The following is a 22,164-nucleotide window of genomic DNA, read 5'->3' as shown; positions in this document are numbered from 1 at the left end:
ACGTCAATTTTTATAACCATTTTCTATGTCTGTATGTATCTGTGCCCATATATATGCTCATACAGTATACTGTATACCTTTGTGGGGGTTTACCTATGCCGATGTGTGTATCTCAGCCAGTGGGGGGTATGTCCATGCCCATGTGTGCTAGTTCAAGTATGTACATGTATATTTGTGCCAATGTTTCATCACTCATTTCACATCTGAATGATGGTGCTGGATGGAATGAGAGGTGCTAAGGTGCCAATGGGTGACTCTGCTCTTGCTGATCATTTCATACAGGTTTTGAATGCCTAATTACAGTCGTTGAAGAGAAAAAAGAAAGTAGAGAGGAGCTTTATTACTCTGGCTGAGTTGTGATTTGTTGGAAAGAGTAAAGGCTTGATGATTCGTTTTACATTTTTATGTAGCTGGCAAAAAAAAAAAAAGTGTCTGTGTCAGGCTGAAAGCGAAGTGAGAAGTGCTTGGCGTGCAGTGCATCTGTTAATTTTAGCTCTTTGCGTAGGAGACACTAGAACATGAAGAGCCGGCCGGCTCCTGCCTTCATTAGTGGAGGAGAAGAGAAAGAGAAGGAAGGCAGCTGGAGCGGTGGCGGAGCAAATAGTTTATTTCTCATCTCTTCTTCCTTCTCTTCTTGCAGAATGATGATGATGCTCTGTGAGGACATCTGTAAAAATCGCTTGGACTGTGGCTTCCTGGCGTGTTAGTAGGGACATGGGATTCATTCTCTCTTTAGTCTCCCTTGAGGATTGTGTCCAGCAGCAGCAGCCATCGCATCACTGAAGGTGAGCTTGTGGAGCGTGGTGACCTTCTTGTGTTGACCAAGATAGACAGGGGGACGGGGAGTGGGAAAAAGGGCTGGCATGTTATCCACCTGTTGACAGAACTATTCAGAAAAACTGTTTGATCAGTTTATTCATAAAAAGACGCAGCACTTGGACAGACACCTACAGTTGAGCCTAATTATATTTCTGATGAAGCCTCACTTGTTCCTTCCTCATTGCCTCTCTAAAATTCAGGTAATAAGTTATTAGCACTAGAATAAATTTTATGTTGACACAACAAAGAATGGAATTGTTTTCAACAATAATTACTTTAGATAAATATAGAAGGACTATAAGCAATAAGGAAAAAATAAATAGAAATAACAGAGTCCATCGAGAACACTATTGTATTCCTGAGGGTCTAAGAACATTCTGCTTTGGGGAAGTCAATGGCAGACACAACACATTTTGTTTCGTAGTTCTGTAGTCTGAATGCTTAGAGTTGGCAGTGTGACAGAAGTCACTTTGCCTCTCTCCCAGTACATGTACTTTGCTGTGTGTCTACATTGTCCCTTTGCTCCACCTGTGATTCCAGATCAGCTCAGAGTATGGCCTGATGGATAGCCTTACACTATCACAGCAATATCTACATAAAGCGAGACCAAGTGTGTGATGTTTGGTACTTTTTCCTGTTGTTAACTCTTTAATATATCATATAACCATCTGTACTGTATGTAGCTAAAGATGTAGTGATTTATATTACTTATTGATAAGAAGGTGATAGAGAACAAAGTGATCAAAATCTATATTGTGTACTAAGCTATATGTTTTATTTGCTTCTGTTGCCAACAGATCTTTAGGGCTTGATGATCCTTAAAACATATACAACCGAATGTTTAAACATATATACATATATATTGCATAGTACCTTATGTACTATTTGGGAATTATATTGATTATGCTTGCAATTTTTTTCTGTTCTTTCTGTTTTTATATAATCATTTAAAATAATTGGTGTGAATTTAATGGACAGTGCAGTACTTATAGACAATATAGTGAAGAGACTATATAACTACACACTGATTTGAAGAGAACTGATTGTAAGTGTTCAGAAGAAGGAAGTAAAAGTATCATGTCTTGCTATAGTGACTTAAAACATGGTTGTTTTTGACCCATTGGTGTAATCAGAAAGAGAAGATTCACTGGTGAATCAGGATGTGGAATACCTTCATGCCTGTCCATTATAGGCTCTCATTGCTGTATCTTTGCTGCTGATTTTTTTTAAATTATGATTTCTTCATGTAATCCAAGCATAATCACATTTTGTTGCCTAACGTCTTAGGGACTGTAAGAAATTGGTATGATCCTCATTTAAGTGTGACAGAATATATAAAAACATAACCGCACAAAACATGGCTAAGAGAAATGGAGTGTCTCAAGTATTAATGAGGGCAGTCGTGACAACAAAGAATAAGGAAGGCTGACGTCAAAATCCCAATGGGTTTCAGGGGTGAAGAATAAAATGTTAAGTGTGCCGTGGCAGACGTGCCAACGTTTAGTCCTTCTGCTCACGAGTGTTTGTGACATCCAGCGATCCTCTAAGGTTTCTCCGCAATGCAGTTAGTTGTCACTCTTGCCAAACAAACATTTCAGTTTTTAGTAAAGCAGTAACGACCCAACTTGGATAAGGAGCATTATCATCCAGAAATCCTGTCACCAGGGAACCAAAAGAACCGCGCATTACATTTACTGGGATGGACGGATATAACGTCTCGTTATGTTTTACGGTGCATTATGCGTGTCAAAGTAACAGCCATGCTACTCGCATATTAAGTCCATTGCAATAACTATATAAAGTGGAGTTTCATGACAAACCGTTTCTGACACACACATACGGCATTGTTTTTATCGTTCAAGTGCTATTGGCTCCACACATCCCGACGGCGTGGCGTCGCGGATTCCGTGTGGCCTTTCTTCAGTTTAAAGTAATAATCCACAACCTACTTAAATTCTATTTATCATACACTTGGGGAACTTATTCTTAAGCAGGGACCGGAGTTGATAGGAGAGGTCAATTTTCCGGGAACCATACTTTTCTGTACGTGTTGTATCCACAGGCTACGTGACTGAACGCTACCTTGTCCATGGCATCTTGCTTCCAAACTTTAAACCACAACACCCAATGCCTCTACATTGATAATCGTATGAGGAGTTTGCTGGGGTTGAGCCACTGGCCATTTTGAACGCCACCACAAATCGGACAGCCTTTGCATTTGAAAGAAGTCATTAGTTACCGTGCTATGCTTATTTCCCACACCGTGGTTATGCTTATTCAAAAGCAAAACTTAAATTCATTTTTGAACCTGATGAATCCAGTCCAAGGATGCGGGTATCCGAATCTATCCAGATAACTTCGTGACCAATGCAATTACAACAATGTAGTTTATGTCCAACGCAGTCGAGTCGCCAGTTGATCTAGCACGTTAATTCCACTAAAAAACATAACACACGTACATGGGGAACGGATAGACAGGTCGCACTGTGTCCCCTCCGTTTGTTACCTATTTTTATTGTTGAACTTTAAAGTGTATTTCTGGTCCCCGTCGGACTATGCTAAGGTAGTTCGCTGTTCTTGACTTTGCGAACAGTTTTGTGTTCTGTCACATGGTAATCATATATTTCACCCGCTGTGCTTCCCCGCTTTGTATTTCTGAAAGATCCTCATTTTTTTGTAGTGCGTCTAATTAAAGAAAAGTCAGATATTCTGTCGTGCTGCAGGAGGTGTTTGCCACAGATCAGTCTGTGCGTCGATTCATAACCGGGATCAGAGCAGCACCGCAGAGTCTGGTTTTAATAATTGCCTAAATTAGCGGCGGATTTTACAGAATGGAAGAGGTTTTTAAGCGCACCTTTCGCTGAACTCACAAAGTCAGCCTGGCCCAACGGCAACAGAATTGTGCGTGCGACATTCATGACAGGAAGTTAATATCGGGGAAAGGCTGAAAAGCATCGGGAGTGCGGCTGCCTTGCTGTTGCATTTGCTTTGTAAAGGAAGGCACTCGCCATGCTGATGTGCGATTCAGAAGTGATCCCGAGAAAGCAAGAATCAATTAAAAAGCAAAGAAGAAAGGCAGCGAATAATAAAGAAGAAGCCGCTCCTGTGGGAGTCACGGGACTGTAATCCATCTGCCGCCGCCGCCGCCTGAATGTCTTTATTAAGACGCATCCGAACATCTTCTTTATAGGAATGCTCAGATGTACCCGAGACTTAACAAGGGATCAGAGAGCAGGCGCTGCGCTTTAATAATGGAGCTGTCAGTCTGACGCGCGCAATAACGGTGACCTTGCATGCCTTTATTACTAGATTTACTTTTTTGTCATTGATGGGAATTATTATTTTCTCAATTGAATTACGGGAATTCATATTCAGTGGCTTGCTCTTGCTCCCTTTTCCTAAATTGCCTCGTCGTTTTTTTGTGGGGGTGGTGGCACAGGGTCTGTGAAATTCTACCTGCTTATTTGTGTGTTTTTCCCTATATGCTGACCGTTTAGGTCAAAAGGACTTTCTGCCTTTCACCAACTTCCATAAGAATGTCCGTAGAAGGAAAACTAAGCCAAGACGCTGGGGGGGATACGGAGGCATCGCCGCCCTCTCCAAATAGGGGTGAAAGTTTAGAACTTGAGGAGAATGACAGCGAGAGAGGTCAGCAGGTAAGCCATGGCATAAAAGCCATCTTCTATGATGGACTCTGGTAACTTTTGAATTGATTATCTGTTACAGTCAGGGAGCATATGAATGGTGGAGTAAGACACCGATTAGCTTTGATTTTTTGAGAAGACAACTGCATAGAAATCCTAGTAAATTGTGTATATGTGTTTTGTAAAATTAAAACAAGCCAGTATATGCATGGTTGCTTCCTAGCCTTTGCTTTTAACATTTTGATGTACTAGATAAGTGTCATAAGGGGAGAACAGTGAGGAAAACAATAAAATATTTATTGGATAGAAAACTTCGGGCCTAGCAAAATGGCAGCAATGACAAGGACATGAATCGGACAGTGGCTGCTCCACACTTTAAATGGACTGCCACCCATACAGCATAGCCTCTTCCTTTCATAATTCAATCCAAAAGCTACCAACCGGATCTGGCGACCACTCAGAATTCCCCTGCTGACTGAGTAGGTGACTCTAGGCAAGATTGCTTGTGCTTCACATGGAAGAGTGTGTTTTCTCTGAGCATTGTGTGCAAAATATAAATCATGCATGTTGTAAAAAGGAAGTATGCTTAGAAATGATTTTTATGATGTGGGAGAGTAAATGGCAACACAAACAAAAGCCAGTCTCTGTAGACTCTGCCCTGCATGTAGGCAGTGTGACCTTTTGAGTAAGGATTTGAATGTAAGGTATAGTCTGCCATCACTGAGTCACTGTACTCCAGCATAAAAAAAGCATATACAGTATATGGTAAACTAGTATACAGGAATGTGTCCTAGTAAAGCGACTAAGTGTACTGAAGGTATTATTTAAGGTGTATGTTGTGTAAAGAACTTTGGGGTGGAGTTTTCTATGAAAATGCTACATTAAGGCTTGCTTGAAACATAAGCAGTTTTCCTGCCGGTCCGGAGGGAACTTCTTGGCTGCAGACCTATCTTGGTACCACATGCTTTGTTGTTATTATCTCTAAATTAAATAATAGTCTGCCATCAGTCATTTTCTAACCTGCTTCATCCTGAACAGGGTCGTGGGGAGTGCTGGAGCCTATCCCAGCTAGCACAGAGCACAAGACAGGAGCAAACACTGGACAGGGCATCAATCCATTGCAGGGCACATCAAATAATATATATTTTTTTTCTTATTATGGATTCTTTAAAAGTCTGAACCATGCTCTGAGTTTGACTATCATGAAAAGTGCCAGAAATCCCAGTGATGAAAAAATATATGTTCCCACAGCAAAAATGTAACAGGAGCTCAGCAAGGCCATGTATACAAATTTTAAGCTGCATATCTGTTACTTTCTCAAATGATGTGTGATGTACATCAAATTTGACAGCTAGGACATGATTTCTGTGGCTTATCAAGCACTGCCTCAGCACTATGCCAGCAATGATTTTTCTGTTTGTGTTTTGCTTTTACTAACTACAGAGTTAGGTAGATACAGCACAGAATGTGCTATAGAAAAAAAATGTTGTTGATGTTCTTTGTGAGTATGAGAGAAGGTACATGTTTGCTGTGCCAGTGTACCAGTGACACAATATTGGCTTCCACACCCCATTGTGTAATAAAATCTGAGTGGTTCAGATAAAATATATTATGGAAAGACTGGCAGACTTTGCGACAGGTTACTACAGTGATTCACTTTGTTAACATTTTCCACCATGCCGAGATGTCATACTCTATGTGGAATGCCTTGACTTATGAGTTAATGACTCACAAAAATGATGACTCCTTTCATTGTCTTCTCACAATTGCTACAGTGTATTTTTGACATATTAATAGGTTGATCTCTGAATGTAGCAAGATATGGTCGACTGACAAAGGAAGCGAGGAAAAACAAAATTCCAGACTACAACAACGTTCCAAAGAGAATAACTTTTCAGTGTCTCAGGTTATTAGAGGAAAGGCAGATGAAAATTCCTAGGCCAGCTGGCTTTCTTGTTTCTCCCCGGACACTCTTCAAAGTACTGCGGTGCAGGCTAGTGTTGATGAGTCTAGTGGAATGTACTGAATGTCTGACGATAAGTCTAGCCTTGGCAATGGTGCAACTGTTAAGAAATTCCATTTCCTCGTTGGGAGGAGATAACCCAGATAAAAATTATGTCACTGACAATCTCATCCACCAGAAGTTGCCTATAAAACAAAGAAAATGGGAAATATTTAGTAACAGTTCATTGTATTGTACTTTGTTAGCCATTATTAATGTAGTGAAAAGTCAAGCAAAATGACACCTTACATCTTGCCTGAAGAAGGGGCCTGAGATACCTCGAAAGGTTGCATATTGTAATCTTTTTAGTTTGCCAATGACAGGTGTCATTTTGCTTGACTTTTCGTAACAGTTCATCATAATTATTTGCAAACTTACTAATAAGAAAATATTATGAAGCAATGAGTCCCATTTTTCCAGTGGACAGTGATGGACAGTATTCATTAACAGCACAAAATCAGAAGAGGGGTATCATGTTTTGGGACACAATTCTCTGCCATTAATGAGTTCTTGTTAGGAACAGATTGGCTGCATGGCATTACATCAAGGAGATGACATCTAACTTTGTCCTTCCTAGAGCCACCTTCCAACAGTGGTTTGCCTTAACCACTCATTGCTGTTATCTCCCCTGAATGACTATATGCCTTTACAACATAATTACCCTTCAATGGTTAACCATGTCCCTGAACCATTCTCAGATAAAGCATGTAGAATGGCAAATATTAGCTACTTCATTTGTGGACCATTGTCTCCTTGGAGGAGGAGCACCACAATGCTTTTGTGGATACACTACAAGACATCTTTCACACCTTTATGGCTCTGTACCTCACTGCACTTCACTGTTTCTTATTCACACACATGAAAGTTTTACACTATAATAAATCACCCCAGATATATTCATATTTTCCATTAACACATCTTTTATTTTCTTTGATTTTGGAATTATTCTCTACTCTTTAAAGAATATTTTATGAGTCACTGAGTCACAGTACAAATTATTTTTTTGTCAAAGAATGTGTAATGAAAAACTGTTTTTAATTAACAAAATGAAATACAGAGTCTGACATTCCACTTTTTCTTTTTACAGAAGCGAGGAGCTAACCAGGGACAGCAGAAAAAAAAAGCCAAGGTGGGTTTGTAAAGTTAAGTTTGCTTGATTCTCAAACATTCCCACACGTCTTGCCAGCTTCTAGGCACCTTTACCACATGGATTATCCCTGTCACGTGGGTGTATGCTGCATAGCAAGTATACTTGACTCACTTGATCTGGCTCACAGACAGGGAGTGGGGCAGGCTGGGCCATACAGTTCTGTTTTTATGTATCAGCAGGTGGCCCATGCTCACACGCAAATGATCAAATGACGCCTCAGTGGGCACAGTTCCCTGACTGTCACAAACACTTGCTTCACCACTCCATCATCACTCCAGCTGAGCCTTAGGCAGACTGGGTTTTTTACTCCCAAATATTCATGCTCAGGGTTTTCATGAAGATGGCCTACCCTATGCCATCTCCTAAGGAGCTGTTATCATAATACCTGTGTGTCTAGCTGCTCGATAGGACTCTTTATGTGACAGAATGTATGGTATGTATGTACAGTGTGGCATCCCTGTGTGTTTTAGTATGATATGGTTTTCATCCAGGAGGTGATCCTTTTTAAAGATTTACTTTTATGTGTTTTTATACACTTTTGTATGTTGCTCTGAAATCTTTGCCGTACTATGAATGTGAGAATGCATTATCTCTCTCTTTGTATAGCTTTAATGTGAACCTGCTTGAATAACACGGTTAATATGTTGTTTTTTCTGTTTTGTAGTCGGCAATGAAGGGTAAACTGGTACGAAGTCTTGCTGTTTGTGAGGAGTCTTTCCCACCTCAGTCAGCTGCCGAGGGAGCAGAGGAAAACCAGGTAGAGTGTCTTTAACATTGTTGTTTTGCATAATCAATGCTTTATGAATTTACATGCCAATTTTATTTTGATTTCCTACCTTCCCATTCTACCGCTCAATCCATGCCAGTCTTCCTTGAAGGATGCCTTCTTCCATTTCTGGAAGGCAATGCATTTGAACAGTCATCTAATTGTTACTATGGCAGGTCCTGACTGTGGGAGGACTGGTGGATTTTCCTCCAAATGTGGCTTTTGGCAGTAGCATGGTGAGGCAAGCAGGCCAAATATACTTTGTTAATAACTGATACTAGTCACTGTCACTGAGGTGGGAAGCCCATTCAGACAGTGTGCAAGATATACACTGGCCTAAGCCCCCAATTAAGGGATGAGCACCTCAACTAGACACAATCTGAACCTTCATTCTGTCTGTAGCCTTATTCATTTAGTCATTGAGGCAAAATGCCATGCATGGTGCTTTAATCCCATTATTTTTAGAAAAGTGTGAACCCATGTTAGGTGTGTCACACCTAATGGCTTTAATAAAGTGCTCGCAAACTGCAAATAGTTGGAAATATTCATGCCAATAGAAGGTATCTGCACTTTTACTTTGAACAATTAAATATGCAAAAGTAATCAGGTTGCATCAAAACTTTTAATTATTGAGCAAACAAATTGGTTGCTTCCAGCAATATGCCAACTTGCTGTATGCTAAGTTGATGAAACATAAGAATTTTTATTTTCCTTTTCTTTAAATTCTGAAAGTAGAAAATGTATGTCACATAGGGAACCTCTGCTTGGTGGATATGTTTCTTTTACATATTACACTCTGCATTTCCTACCAGTCTATATTGGTTTCTAAGCAACCAGCTAAACTGAGCCTGCCTGCCTGTGCTCCAAAACTCCTGAACAGTTTATGAGACAACTGGAGAAGGAAATCTTCAGGTAACACTGTGTGGAAAGCTCTTCAGAGCCGCAAAGCTGTCTGGATGATTTAAAATGTGTACACAGTGACATGTGTGCAGTAGAATGTTTAATGCCTGGCATGCACACAAAAAAAGGATAGGGTAAAAGTGCTCACTGACCATGATGGCTGCTATAATAAAAATTGTTAACAGAAGATTAGTCAATGAGACCGAGGCAGTGCAGTCACACAAGTATAAAGAAAATAAAATATAACACTGACCCCACAACCTAGTACTGGCATTAGGGTAATAAAGGTTATTATGGAACAAAATACCATAGTAAACAGTCTAGAGGTAATTTGTATACTGTGGATTGGAGTGTTCATGGCTTAACAGAGAACATCTGATGGCACTTTGATTTTCAGACTGGCACCCATAATTTCACGCTTGCTTGGGGGCCTTAATGGTGCCCATTTGCCATTTGCTTCTGTTACATGTTCATTTTATTTTCTGGCCTCAAGCTTTGAGTTATTTCGGGCACTGATATACTCATCTCTTTATCAGTATATTACGGGTAATTGCCATCAGTGTCATCACTTATGAAAAAACATGAATGGTGACACTTTGTAATCGTCTGGCACTTCTGTTTCACTCTTCCACTCACATGAGCTGAACTATCTGTTTCTTTCACATTTGCGCTAGCATGCCAGCCAAATTCACTTTGCATAGCCCATTTGCAATAGAAGTCAAATTAGAATGACCTTGTTTTGAAAAAAGTGGGTTTTAAAAATTAATGAATTAATGTTGTTCAAAGTCTGTCATTCTTTATTAGAATTCTATCTAGTTCCAGTTGATATATGGAATGCCTGTGTAGGAGGAACATGCAGCTTATATTTTAATTGACAATGTGAGCAAAATGTTGAACATTAGCCCATTTTGCACGCCAGTTTGACTGAAACTGCATCCCCACTTAGGCATGCTGGTGCTGAGTACAATGTATATTTCTTTAGTTACACATTACAGTACAACCTGCCAAAATCTTCAAACTAGAAAACAGGACTTCAATACTAGCCTTTCAGATTAAATTTTTATTGAACAAATCTTGCAAAGAAAAAGAAACACATTTTTCGATTAAAAAGTGTCATATTTTAGCATGTAACAATAAACATGAAGCATGAATGCAGTGCACCTCTGGCCTTCTTAGTCTTGAAAGGTGAATATCTTAGTTCTGGAGTCATTACACAAAAAAGATAGATGGTGGGCTTCAAAGCACTTGTGTGACACATTGTGGCAAGGAATCGAAGAAAAGCACCCTGGGTAGAAGAAAGGAGTTGACTTGAAATGGGGATAAGAGAAGCCAAAAGACTCTTTAAGGATAATGATTGGGTGAAGGAAATATGGGGATGTAGCATAAGACGAAATGACCTTGAGAGGATGGAGCATAGCAACACATACTGTAGATAATTAGTTCCGGAAGGGAAAGGATATAAGACAGATATTTAAATTACAGCTAATTCGCCCATTCTTTCAGTCATCCACCTGAACATTCATTTTTTTAACCTGGTTTTCCAGCTCAGTGCTACAGAAATGTTGTGGCTATTCCAGTAGTATCGAACACAAGATGGGATGGAACCCTGGCTGGGATGGTAGTACATCTAAGCACACGCTCACACTCACGCCCATACTAACTTATATAGGACTGTTATAAATCAAGGTTTGAACATCTGAAACTCATTTTTATTCATTTTGGGTGTATGCAGTTTGTTTCTGGGATCATTGAAAGATTGTATCATCATTGCGTAATATCATTTTGGTGCCATCTTAGAACATTTATTTTTGATGGAAGCCACCATTTTGTGCTCATTTTAATGGCTGTGGCCATGTAGTTACTATGCCTATTGCAGTTCATTTGACATGGAAATCACATAAGATATTATATTATTGTGTTCCATTGTGTTTATGATGGTAGTGTACAGATTCTAGTGTCCTTGCTTTGAATGTCTTTACTTAAAAGTATTTGTTAGTGGCAGGTAGGGGTAAATTAAACAAGATAGCATCAAGATTTTTGGTAGTTCACAACTAGTTCTTGTTGGACCTTATGGTATTTCTCATGCTTGCCTGTCCCCTAGGCATAATTTTGTCTCCTCCTCCTATTGATTCTTTCACCTCCTGTGTTTTGCTCAATATATTTTGTTTTCTTTTGGGCACCATCCTTGCACACTTTGTTCATTTAAGGTTGATGTTTCTAAGGTAAATCATTCACAGAAGCCTTTTGGGGCATGACAGAAAAAATATACTTGAAGAAAAAGCCCCAAACATTTGAGGAACGTGGGGACTCCACACAAGGGGGGATTTAAGCTCTGCTGTAAAGTTAAAGTTCTTCTTTTCCACATTTCAAGGACACTCGGTGGGTGTGCTTTGCTTTTCAGGAATGTGAAATTTTGGTCCAAGTGTTAAATGATAGAACAAATCATAAAGTTACAGGCTGAAAAAGAAAAAGGAGCAGGCTTGAAAGTGGAGTCTAATCTATGGAGTGCTTTCAATCTAACCACAGGCCTAAAGTCAAGAAGAGGGTGGTACTTGATTAAGAGCTTCACTGTACTCTGTACAGGTGAAACTAATGACCTTATTAACCTAAGTGACCAGGAAACTGTTGGGGGAGGGGATTTTCCAATGAAGAAAAAGGCTCAAATGGCTACATTTGTATTACAGTGATAGGAAGGACGCACAAGGGGTTGAGTCTAGTGACATCTACACTACACTGGTTGAAGGGTGGAGTCAGAAGAAGTAGGAAAGGGGTAGATTTTCAAAAATGTCAAACTATCGGTAGAGTGGCATCTAGTAAGAGGAAAAGTGATAAGATGGCATAGTCAGGGTAGAAACGATAATAAGTAGCAGTCCAGAGTAGGGGTTCATGTCAAGGGGAAAATGGAGACAAGACACTGGAATTTGAGTTTCTGATTGAAATGAGAGGTGATTCCTTCCTGATGGCAGTCTGAGAGATGACCAAGAAGAGAGGCAGCAAAAGTAAGATACTATGACTCAAGTCTTGTGACATTGGAAGAAGGTTGCATAAAGTACACTCAGCTTTAGTTGCCAAGCCTCATTGTGTTGGAAGCAGCCGTGTCCATGAATCTATGGAAAGGACTTGGAGGAGCTGGCTTGCATATTTGCTTCCATTTTGTAAAACTGTGAATGGAAAGCTGTGTTTGCATGCAACTTTTTGGAATTCTCTGCTGGATGTAGTTGGTGTCATTTTTCTCACCTGCATGCCTAGCAGATGTAGAACTGTAATGACAGCTTAAGGAGGATGAGGTGGGAGAGCACTGGAGATGGCCATGGGCGTGCTGATCTATGGTTATACAGAGCCGGGAGATCACTGAGAAATATTCCCCACCCTGCCTGTCCCAGGCTGAAGCCTGAGGCTTCTGCAGGGGCTGCATCGGCTTGATTGTGTTGGCATAGTAAGCTCAGGGCTCATCAAACTACAAACCTAGATAACCAGAAAGTTTACCTGCAAATATATATCATTCTGCTGACTTGAGTCTGCCAGGATGGATGAGGAAGAACAAACAACCCATGATGAAGGCACAAATTAATCTCTTCTTCAGTTTACAAGGGACTCATACTGTGGCAAACAATTGGTGGATAGCAGGGAGGCTTGAGATAAATCCATACCAGCTCATCGTGGGGTATCTCTCCAGCTGGTGGGACAGCTTCAAACACCTCTCTCTGTACCTCTTACTCACCAGCAAGCTCTTCTAGCTTTTGTTCTATGAGGGCTTTGCCTGAAGGTCATTATTCCACTTGAGTTGGGGGAGACTCCAAAATAGCAGTCTGCTGTAAGCTGCTGCCTGCTAGCAACCCTAACTGTTCAATCTGCTCAAGTCCATTAAAGGGTCTCAGAAAAATTTAGAGTGCCTTCTTGTACATGGCTGCATATGCTTTCATTTTTAGATTCATTTAAGGTAAAATGAGGTTCTGTTTCCTTAATAGATCTTAACATTGCTGCCCCCTTCTTAATGCCCCTCCCCATACATACCTTCATATCCCAATTTTTGATTTCTGACACTACAGCTAGCAGCATCACTTTGAGTCTGGGTACCTGCCATAATGGATTTCTGACTGAGGTTTCCTAATGCCTCAAAGCAGCTGATCAGGGCCTGTTGTGTTATGTACAACTGATAAAATTAAACTGCATCTTGCCTTCCTTTTTAAAGGCCAATGAAAAACTAGTAATTGCAGAACAATTATGGTTCACTAGCAGATGTTTTTTGTTCCACATATTCCACACATTGTGTTCCAGTCATTAAAGTTATGGTAGCTTGTATTATAAGTCTAGCAGACATTCATATTATCCCATAAACCTTCTCCTAAGTACCAGCTGGTCTCAAGACATCAACCCTTAACCTTGATGTCCTAGCAGATTGTTGATGTTGTCTGGTCCCCTCTCCTGCCCTTCCATCAACTCCAAGGAGGTGCTAATTTTTTCCCCATCCTCCCAACCCATGTCACAACCGTCAGTTGGTCCCTTCTTTTGGGTAGCCACTGCCGCATGTTGTGTTTGTCTCTGCTTGTCCTTTGTACATATAGATGGGCACTGTGAGAGTGCTAAGTAGGAGGAGCAGAAGGAGGAGGAGGAGAAGGAGGAGGAGGAGGAGTAGGTGTGTTTGACACATGACCCAGGAGGCTCTAATTCACATGCTTTGGGGATTTCAGGATTCAGTTGAGCTGCAAATTTCCAGCTTACCCGCTTTTCTTGAAGATGATGAGGCAGACAAAACAAGCGAAAAGCCAAAAATCCGAATGCTGTCAAAAGGTGAGTGCCAGCGCCTCCTTGTGCTCAGTGTGTTTCCCGCTTTGCTTGCCGTTCTGTGCCGCCGGTGTCTCTAGGCTTGTCCATCTAGCCGAACCCATGGCACATCTAACCCAAATAACCCCACAGACTCATGGACCCCTGGATTCCAAACTCTGGGAAAATCCATTGGGTGCACTCATAAACATTCCAAGTTTATATTAGGCATGGGTCATTTCTTTATGCATTAGATATTATAAAACATTGATGACCGGCCTAAGAAGACCTGTCCTGCTGTGTTCTGCAGCTCCAAACTTTCTTCTCATCCTTATTTTTCTGTTAGTTTTTGGTTGTGTCATTTTTCACATGTTGCTCTGTGATCCTCACTGGCTCACTATTCGCCTTTGTGTAGAGAATTCCCTCTATATAGCACTGTCCATGAGAGACAGCCCAACAAGAAAGACAAATAATATTGACAAATTGTGAAGATGACAAGACCAATGGATGAGAAAGAGCAGAATGGAAAAAAATGCAGGAAGAAACTGTGGAGGAGCTCTTTATTGCTGGGAATTATGTGGCATAAGAGCGAATTCTGGAAAGATCATGAGTTGTGAACTGAGGAATGGCTCTCAAATAGAGGTTCAGGAAACAAATAGAAGGGCCATAAAATAGAACAGGGGACAGAGAGGGGAAATACACCAGTGGCTATCCTTCAAGGACTCATGCCACAAGCTTAGGGGCTAAAGGGCTTGGTTTAGAGTACAGTTCTCGTATAGGATGTATTGCTACAAATTCACAGAACATGGAATGGATCTGGATGCATACAGCAGCGGATTCCAGTGAACAGGCAGAAATTATGTCAGACTGGGGGGACTAATGAGCAGCTATGCCGTATAGGTTGAGGACACAGAAACAAAGACTGGAAGGCAGACCTAGAAACTAAAGCAGAGTTATTACTTGAAAGGGGACACCCAGAGAAGACATCAGTGAACAGATCTCATAGTTGGAATCAAATATAGAGTTCAGGTCATCTTGGACAAGATCCTGGGGTGAGAGGGGTATGGTAAATATTTAAAACTAACCAATAAAAGTGGAACATTCCTTAAAATTATTGATTCTATGTACGCATATGCCAGCCATGGAGTATGGCACCATTGTACAATATAAGGCCCCGTTTTCTTTCTGCCACCCTCAATGCTTGATTTGTTGCAGTCATCTTTTGCCATTACTCTGAGCAAAATGAAGGAAATTGAGACAGCAAATAGAAGCTACTGATAACCTTTTAAACTGAACCGCAGGACAATGGCCACTGAGGTTATGAATGCAGCTCTCACAAAGATGACACACTGTCATGCTAATTTATAATGCATTAAAGTGTACTGTGGGTGATGGCATAATCCGCTTGGAGCTGAGCTGATGAGCCTCAACTTTCACATCACCCCTCTGTGCAACTAAATCTGATTCTTAGGAGGGATGAGAGGAAGTGGGAGAGTGCAGTTGCAAATGAAGGTGCCCAAAAGAGGCGCTTCAGTTCAGAAATGGAATGAACATCCTGCTGAAGTGGCAAAGAAGGAGAAGACAAAGGGAGAGTCTGAAGTAAGACTGATGGGTTACTAACAGGCAGTCCTTTATAGCCCCTGTAAATTTTGGGGTTTCATTGTATGATCGGTTCATGACTGTTTGCATGCCATTGGCAGGACTATAGCTGTTGATTGCCAGAAATTTAGCTTTTACTGCAAGGTGATGATGATGGTGGTGATGTCATGTACTTCTCTGGTTTCTAGCCATTTTTGTCACATTGTTGTCATTTTGGAGGTCAATAAATACAAATTAGGCGTATCTACCACTGAATGTCAACGCTAAGCTTACAAAGAAAGAATTGCATGCTGCTGTTAGCGAACAACACAGATGGGGCTTTCATTACTGCAGGTGATTCCAATCATTGTAGCTTTAGAAATGTATTCTCCAAATTTCATTAAAACGTCTTCTGCCCTACTCAAGGAGACAAAATCTTAGAACATGTATATACAAACATTGCTGAAGCCTATAAAGCTTTTCCGCTCCCCCACCTTGGAAAATCAGATCACCTCTCCCTGCTCCTCCTCCCTGAATACACACCACTTACTATATCAGATGCATGAGACCTTCAATGAGGATGGTGAACGTCTGGCCTGAAGAGGCAGACTCTGCTTTATAGCCGAAGTTTCAGCACACATACTTGAGCTTGTTTGCCACCAGTGCCACTTAGGACTCAGAAGTGGACATTGAAAGGCACACCTCTTCTTTCCTAGATTACATCACAACAAGCATTAATGAAATCACAACCACCAACAAACAGATTAAGACATTCCCAAACCAGAAGACTTGGATGAATAGAGAGGTTAGACTCCTGCTGAAAGCTTGTAACGCCACTTTCACATCTGGTGACGCTGACAGCTACAGCACATCCAGGGCCAAAACAAAAGTTACATCAGGAGAGCTAAACAGAAATACAACAAATTGAGGATCAAGCAACAAACTGAGGATCTTTTCAAAAACTCTGACCCCAGACATATGTGACAAGGCATCCAGACCACTGCAGAATACAGGAAGATAAATACAACTCCAACATCAAGTAATGTCTCCCTTCCTGACAAGCTAAACAACTTTTATGCTTGTTTTGATTGTGACAATAAAACACTTCTAACCAAAACTGACCCTCCCCCAGATGACTAGCCACTCAGACTTACTAACTCCCCTATACAATCTGAACTGAGCAAAGTGAATGCACACAAGGCCGCTGGTCCTGATGGCTTACCTGGGCATGTGCTTAAGGCCTGTGCTGGGCAACTGTCTGAGGTCTTCAGTAACATCTTCTGTCTTTGGTCCAGGCTTTTGCATCTGCATGCCTTAAGTCCAAAACGATTGTCACGTTGCCTAAACTATCTTCCCCAGGGAGCTTGAATGACTATCGCTGTGTTGCACTCACCCCCATCATCACCAAGTGCTTTGAGAGACTGATTCTGGCCCACCTCAAATTCAGTCTACCTCCCACACTAGATCCATACCAGTTTGCCCATCGTCCCAATAGTTCAACAAAGAATGACATATCCTTGGCTCTTCCCTCAACCATGACAAACCTGGATAACAACAACTCCTATGTCAGGATGCTATTTTTTGATTTTAGCTCAGCATTTAACATCATTGATCCCCTCCAATCTGGTAACTAAACTCAGCAACCTCGTTATCAGCACCTCTCTTTGAAATTGAACCCTGGACTTTCTAACCAACAGACTCCAGTCTGTCAGGCTAAGCAACCAGACACCCTCTACCCCGATCCTGAATACCAGCATTCCACAGGGCTGTGTACTCAGCCCACTCCTCTACTCCTTTTTCACCAATGAGTGCGTCCCTTTATATGGCTCCAACTCCATACAGTAATAGGACTGATTAGTGACAATGACGAGTGGGCCTACAGAAAGATGGTTCAGCACCTGGCAACATGGTGTGCTAACAGTAACTGCTCTATCAACACCAATAAAGCTAAAGAACTCATTGTGGATTACTGGAAAACTAAAGGCAGCAGACATACTCTCATCCATATAAATGGGACTGAGGTGGAATGTGTTTCCAGCTTCAATTTCCTGGGTATCTACATCTCCAAGGACCTTTCTTGGACAATAAACACTTCCAGTCTGGTTGAAAAAGTGCAACAGTGACTTTACTGTCAGACTGCCAGTCTCCTCAGATTCTGTTGAACGTTTCTTTTTCCACGGCATTGTTGAGAGCATATTGACAAACTGCATTACGGTATGGTATGGCAACTGTTCTGTAGCTGACAGGAAGGCCCAAAAACAGGTGGTGAAAACTGCCAGGCACATCATTGACACCCTGCTGTTGACTTTCGCTGACCTGTAGCATACATGGTGTCTGCAACAGGCTCACAGCATCATCAAGGATGCTTCACACCCCAACCTTGGACCATTTCCCTTCTCCCACCAGGTGGGCACTACAGTCTTCAGTCTTGCATCAGCAGGATCAGGAACAGTTTCTTTCATAACACTATCACAATTCTGCACAATTCCCAACCCTTACCACTTAATAGCTGACCTTTCTAAATATCAATAACGTCTGACTGTACTCTATGTATATTTTCGCCTGTTTACATATATCTGTTCTGTATATAAATGTATTTCATATATCTATATTTATTCATACCCTCTATCTGTAGTACTAAAGAGCATTCACATCTATATACTCTTCCTTTTATATACTACTACCTGTAAATTCAAATATCATATAGATATAAATTCTCATTTGTATGCTATCTTATTGCACCTTACTGTTTATTCCACTTTAATGTACTATTTATACCCCCTGTCTATTGCACCTTAGTCTACAATTGGCACTTTCTGGTTAAATGTTAAACTGCATTTCGTTGTACCTATACAATGACAATAAAGTTTAATCTAATCTAATCTAAATTGCTAACAGTGACAAGCCACTTTCTCCAGCCAGCCCTGCTCTTGATTGGGAGCTAAGACTCTGTTGCTGGCTACATCTGTACATCACTTTTTTGATGCTTTTAATTGCTGCAGTCCTCTGCTTAGGCTTTTTACATGAATATTCTTCCATTTTAGCGTATATGCCAACTTTCTGTTTTTATATCATGCTGATCTAATGGGTGTCTTTAAAATATTTTAGATTTTTTTTGTGAATCATTGTAATTAGTATTCAGTTTATGATTGACTCATATAAAGCAGTTTCCATAGGTCACAGCAGAGGGATGATGGAATTTAATGGAACACGGTGGAGAAAGTGGCATATCTCACAGTGAGGCGCATACCTTAAAGAAAAATGAAAACTTGGACACAACAAACGATTGTCTCTTACTGAGGCTCCTAACTTGGTAGGAAGCTGAAGAGAAACAAGAAAACACATCTGGGAACATGTTGCTAAAATTGTTCTTACTAAACACCCTCCCCGATTTTTCTTCAGTTTGTACATCTGTAAATATTTGGGGTACAACAAATAATACAAATGAATTAACATCTTGATAGCTAGCAAAATGTATTGAATTTGTTAAATCAGCATTAAAGGTAATATTTGAAAGTGGGTGTCTTATGAATAGAATTCAAATCAGTATTGTGGTCTGTATATATTCTGGAATGGCATGTCTGTCATTTACAGTTGACTATAGTTTTAACTTTCTTTTGTTATTTGTTTAGATGTGCAGTCAGAACTTGGATTATATGCATGCTTGTTGGTAGTTTTACTGTTACATGTTGTGCCTCATAAAAGGAAAGGCAAACAGAAAGAATGAAAATAACAAGGGGTTTAATTTATAAAACTTTGTGTGGATTCGAGTGTGAGACCCTGCCACCTTCATTCAAGAGTGGTTGTGTTCTGCAACTGAGCATGAAAGATTATTATTGCTCTTCTCCTCTGCATTCTGGGGTTCAGGGAAAGCTACAAGGTGGCAGCATCTGAGCGGGTACACATATAATAACATGATTGCTGCTACAATGAATAGTAGAGGCCATATGAAACACTGAGGATTCAGTTACCTTACCAACAAGCCATTCACCATGTATAGTACTGTCATGTCTGCCAAAGCTACTTTGCCCCAAAATGAATGAATCATGGGTTGATGCAGGCCACTGGATTACATCGTTTGTCAGTCTCTTCTTGGCATCACAGATGACTTGTGTCAATTGAATGTAACTGATTACAGTTAATAAAAGTAGCTTCACTATCGCTAGTTGCCCTAATTGCAATATGAATGCAATAAATTGCACCGATTACATTAGGAGAACCAGATAATGCTGCAAATTGCCTTTTTATTTTAGTGAAAACATGAAATGTTTTATGTGTGTACACTCACACTACATGAAAACTAGGTGTAGCGCCTGCTGGTCAGTTAATGGCTTGCAGCACAGCAAGCATGATGGACTTGTCGGCCAGTTCTTTGTGAAATGATAATAAGTAGCTGTTATAAACTGAGAAAAAACTGCAAAGTTCTTCAGTGTGAATACGCAGCATTGTCTCATTTAAAAGGTAATTAAAATGCAATATGTACATCACATTCATCATTTTTAGGTGTAATATGTTTGTCACATCAACGCACATTAAAATAACGGCTCAGTGATATGAATTATTATGGATGTGAGTCATCATTTAGCTGGTTTGGCTGCATTTCTCTACTTGATCAAGGATGTCCATTATTTACCAGTTTTTCTGAAATGTTGCATACGCATGTCTCAGAGTTGCTGTAAATACAGTATTTGCATGTTCTGCCATCAAGTTTCATTCAATTAATCTCGATATTTGCTTGGGAAGCTGAATATGCACATTTTTAGCATTTTTTGTTTGGGTGCAAGTTTTAAAAATCTGTCCCAAGAAGTGGAAAAATCAAATAAGCCAGAATTCTTAACCAAGAATCAAATCAGGAACTGGAAAATCTAAGTAGCACTACTAGATAGATAGATAGATAGATAGATAGATAGATAGATAGATAGATAGATAGATAGATAGATAGATAGATAGATAGATAGATAGATAGATAGATAGATAGATAGATAGATAGATAGATAGATAGTGGTCTGAACACACACCAGAATGACAAAAAAGTAGGAAAGAAAACTGTTTGACTTGGCAGTTACAGTCACAGTGAGGCATTATTTAGATGTATTGCTGTTGATATAAAAGAGCCCCAGTTGTGTTTCATGACACACTTGTGCAGCGTCAGTGTGTCAGAGAGAGGATGTGCAGCATTGTTCATATAGGCACTCAGTTTTGTTTTAATTCTTCCTTCACTACTACATCCAGGGGTCCAGAGTGCATCCCATAACCTGCCCTTTTAATTAGTTTGATGATTTGGTGAGACTGTCTTGAAGTGATGTTACCAGCCAAGTACACCGCAGTATAGGAAATCGCACTGGTCATCGCAGACTTGTAGAAGGATGTGAAGGATGTTATTACCCACAAAAGAAGGGTTTTTATTTAGTTATTTGAAAAACTTGGGTGTTGACACATTTAATACACTGATCTTATAGGGGCGTTCCAATGAGATTAATTTGTATTAGCTCTGAGACTGTTCTCTGTAGAAACCATCATCATGTCTTAATGACAGTGGCACAAAATGGCAGTACCTTGGGAGAGACACCATGGCAATGAAAACAAGATTATACAATACCATTTCCTATGCCTCAGCAGGATCATAGGGGTTGCAATGAAAACAATATAGTATAATTCTTAATTAATGAACATAAAGTCCAGATTATAAATAAATGCCAAAATATGAATCTGTGCCAAAAAAATCAAAGAAAGCAAAGCAAAAAACCAAAGCAGTGATGCATCCTTTACTGTTACCACTAATCCAATGATGTTTTTGAATGCAAAAGTATTGTCTGGTTTTGCAGAATGGCTCTTCCCTTGCAACAGGTTATTTTTATTTTGAACATATTTAATGGGTCATTGGGCAGCATGTTGGTGCAGTGATAGAGCTGCTGCCTCACAGTAAGGAGACCAGGGTACACATTTTGGTTCCTCCCCGAATGGAATTTGCATGTTCTCTCCATGTCTACATGGAATTCCTCCGGGTGCTCCTGTTTCCTCCCACAGTCCAATGACATTTAGGTTAGGTAGAATGGCAATCCTAAATTGACCCTAGAGTGTGGTTGGTGTGTTTGTGTGTGTGTGTTCCCCCTGTGATGGACTTGCTCCCTGTCTTGTGCCCTATGCTAGCAGGGATAGGCTTCAGCATCACACAACCCAAATCCCCCCTAAGACCTTGTTCAGGACTAAACGGATCAGAAAATGACTTACTGACTAATGTCTTCTCACACAGGACACACATTTAAATTTCTAACAGGGGTGTTTTCGGAAGACTTTTCAGCCTTAGGCAGTTTATTTATCATAAAACCACAGGCTTGCTTACAGCTGAACAACATGGACAAGTGCACCATTGGTGCTTGTGTTGAGCTCTGGTATGCTTTAGTAAACTATCTAATTATCTCCTCCCACATTTAAGCCAAAGTTGTTAACAGTTGTTTGCAGATGTACAGATGTATAATATATAATGTTTATCCTTATATCTATGTACAGCTCACAGATGACACTTTAGGTTTCACAAATC

The 22,164-nt window shown here is 40.4% G+C and overlaps 1 protein-coding gene across 5 annotated transcripts in view; it reads left to right on the top strand.

Moving 5' to 3' along the window:
* The window catches only part of arpp21 (cAMP-regulated phosphoprotein, 21), a 101,784-nt gene that overhangs the window by 40,488 nt on the left and 39,132 nt on the right, over positions 1 to 22,164 (top strand). For 2 of the 5 annotated variants that reach the window (XM_039737265.1, XM_039737266.1), the window contains 5 exons: positions 641 to 785; positions 4,317 to 4,475; positions 7,553 to 7,594; positions 8,280 to 8,372; positions 13,973 to 14,072. In XM_039737265.1, the coding sequence (XP_039593199.1) occupies positions 4,356 to 4,475; positions 7,553 to 7,594; positions 8,280 to 8,372; positions 13,973 to 14,072 (355 nt within the window). In that variant the 5' untranslated portion in view covers positions 641 to 785; positions 4,317 to 4,355. Of the gene's footprint in view, positions 1 to 543; positions 786 to 4,307; positions 4,476 to 7,552; positions 7,595 to 8,279; positions 8,373 to 13,972; positions 14,073 to 22,164 lie in introns of those variants that run through there. The other 3 variants (XM_039737268.1, XM_039737267.1, XM_039737269.1) reach the window with 3 other exon arrangements.

This window comes from Polypterus senegalus, chromosome 15 (genome assembly GCF_016835505.1).
Source record: "Polypterus senegalus isolate Bchr_013 chromosome 15, ASM1683550v1, whole genome shotgun sequence".
In the NCBI taxonomy this organism is placed as follows: domain Eukaryota; kingdom Metazoa; phylum Chordata; class Cladistia; order Polypteriformes; family Polypteridae; genus Polypterus; species Polypterus senegalus.
Note: the sequence above shows the minus strand (reverse complement) of the source record. Positions and strands in the feature narration are given on the sequence as shown.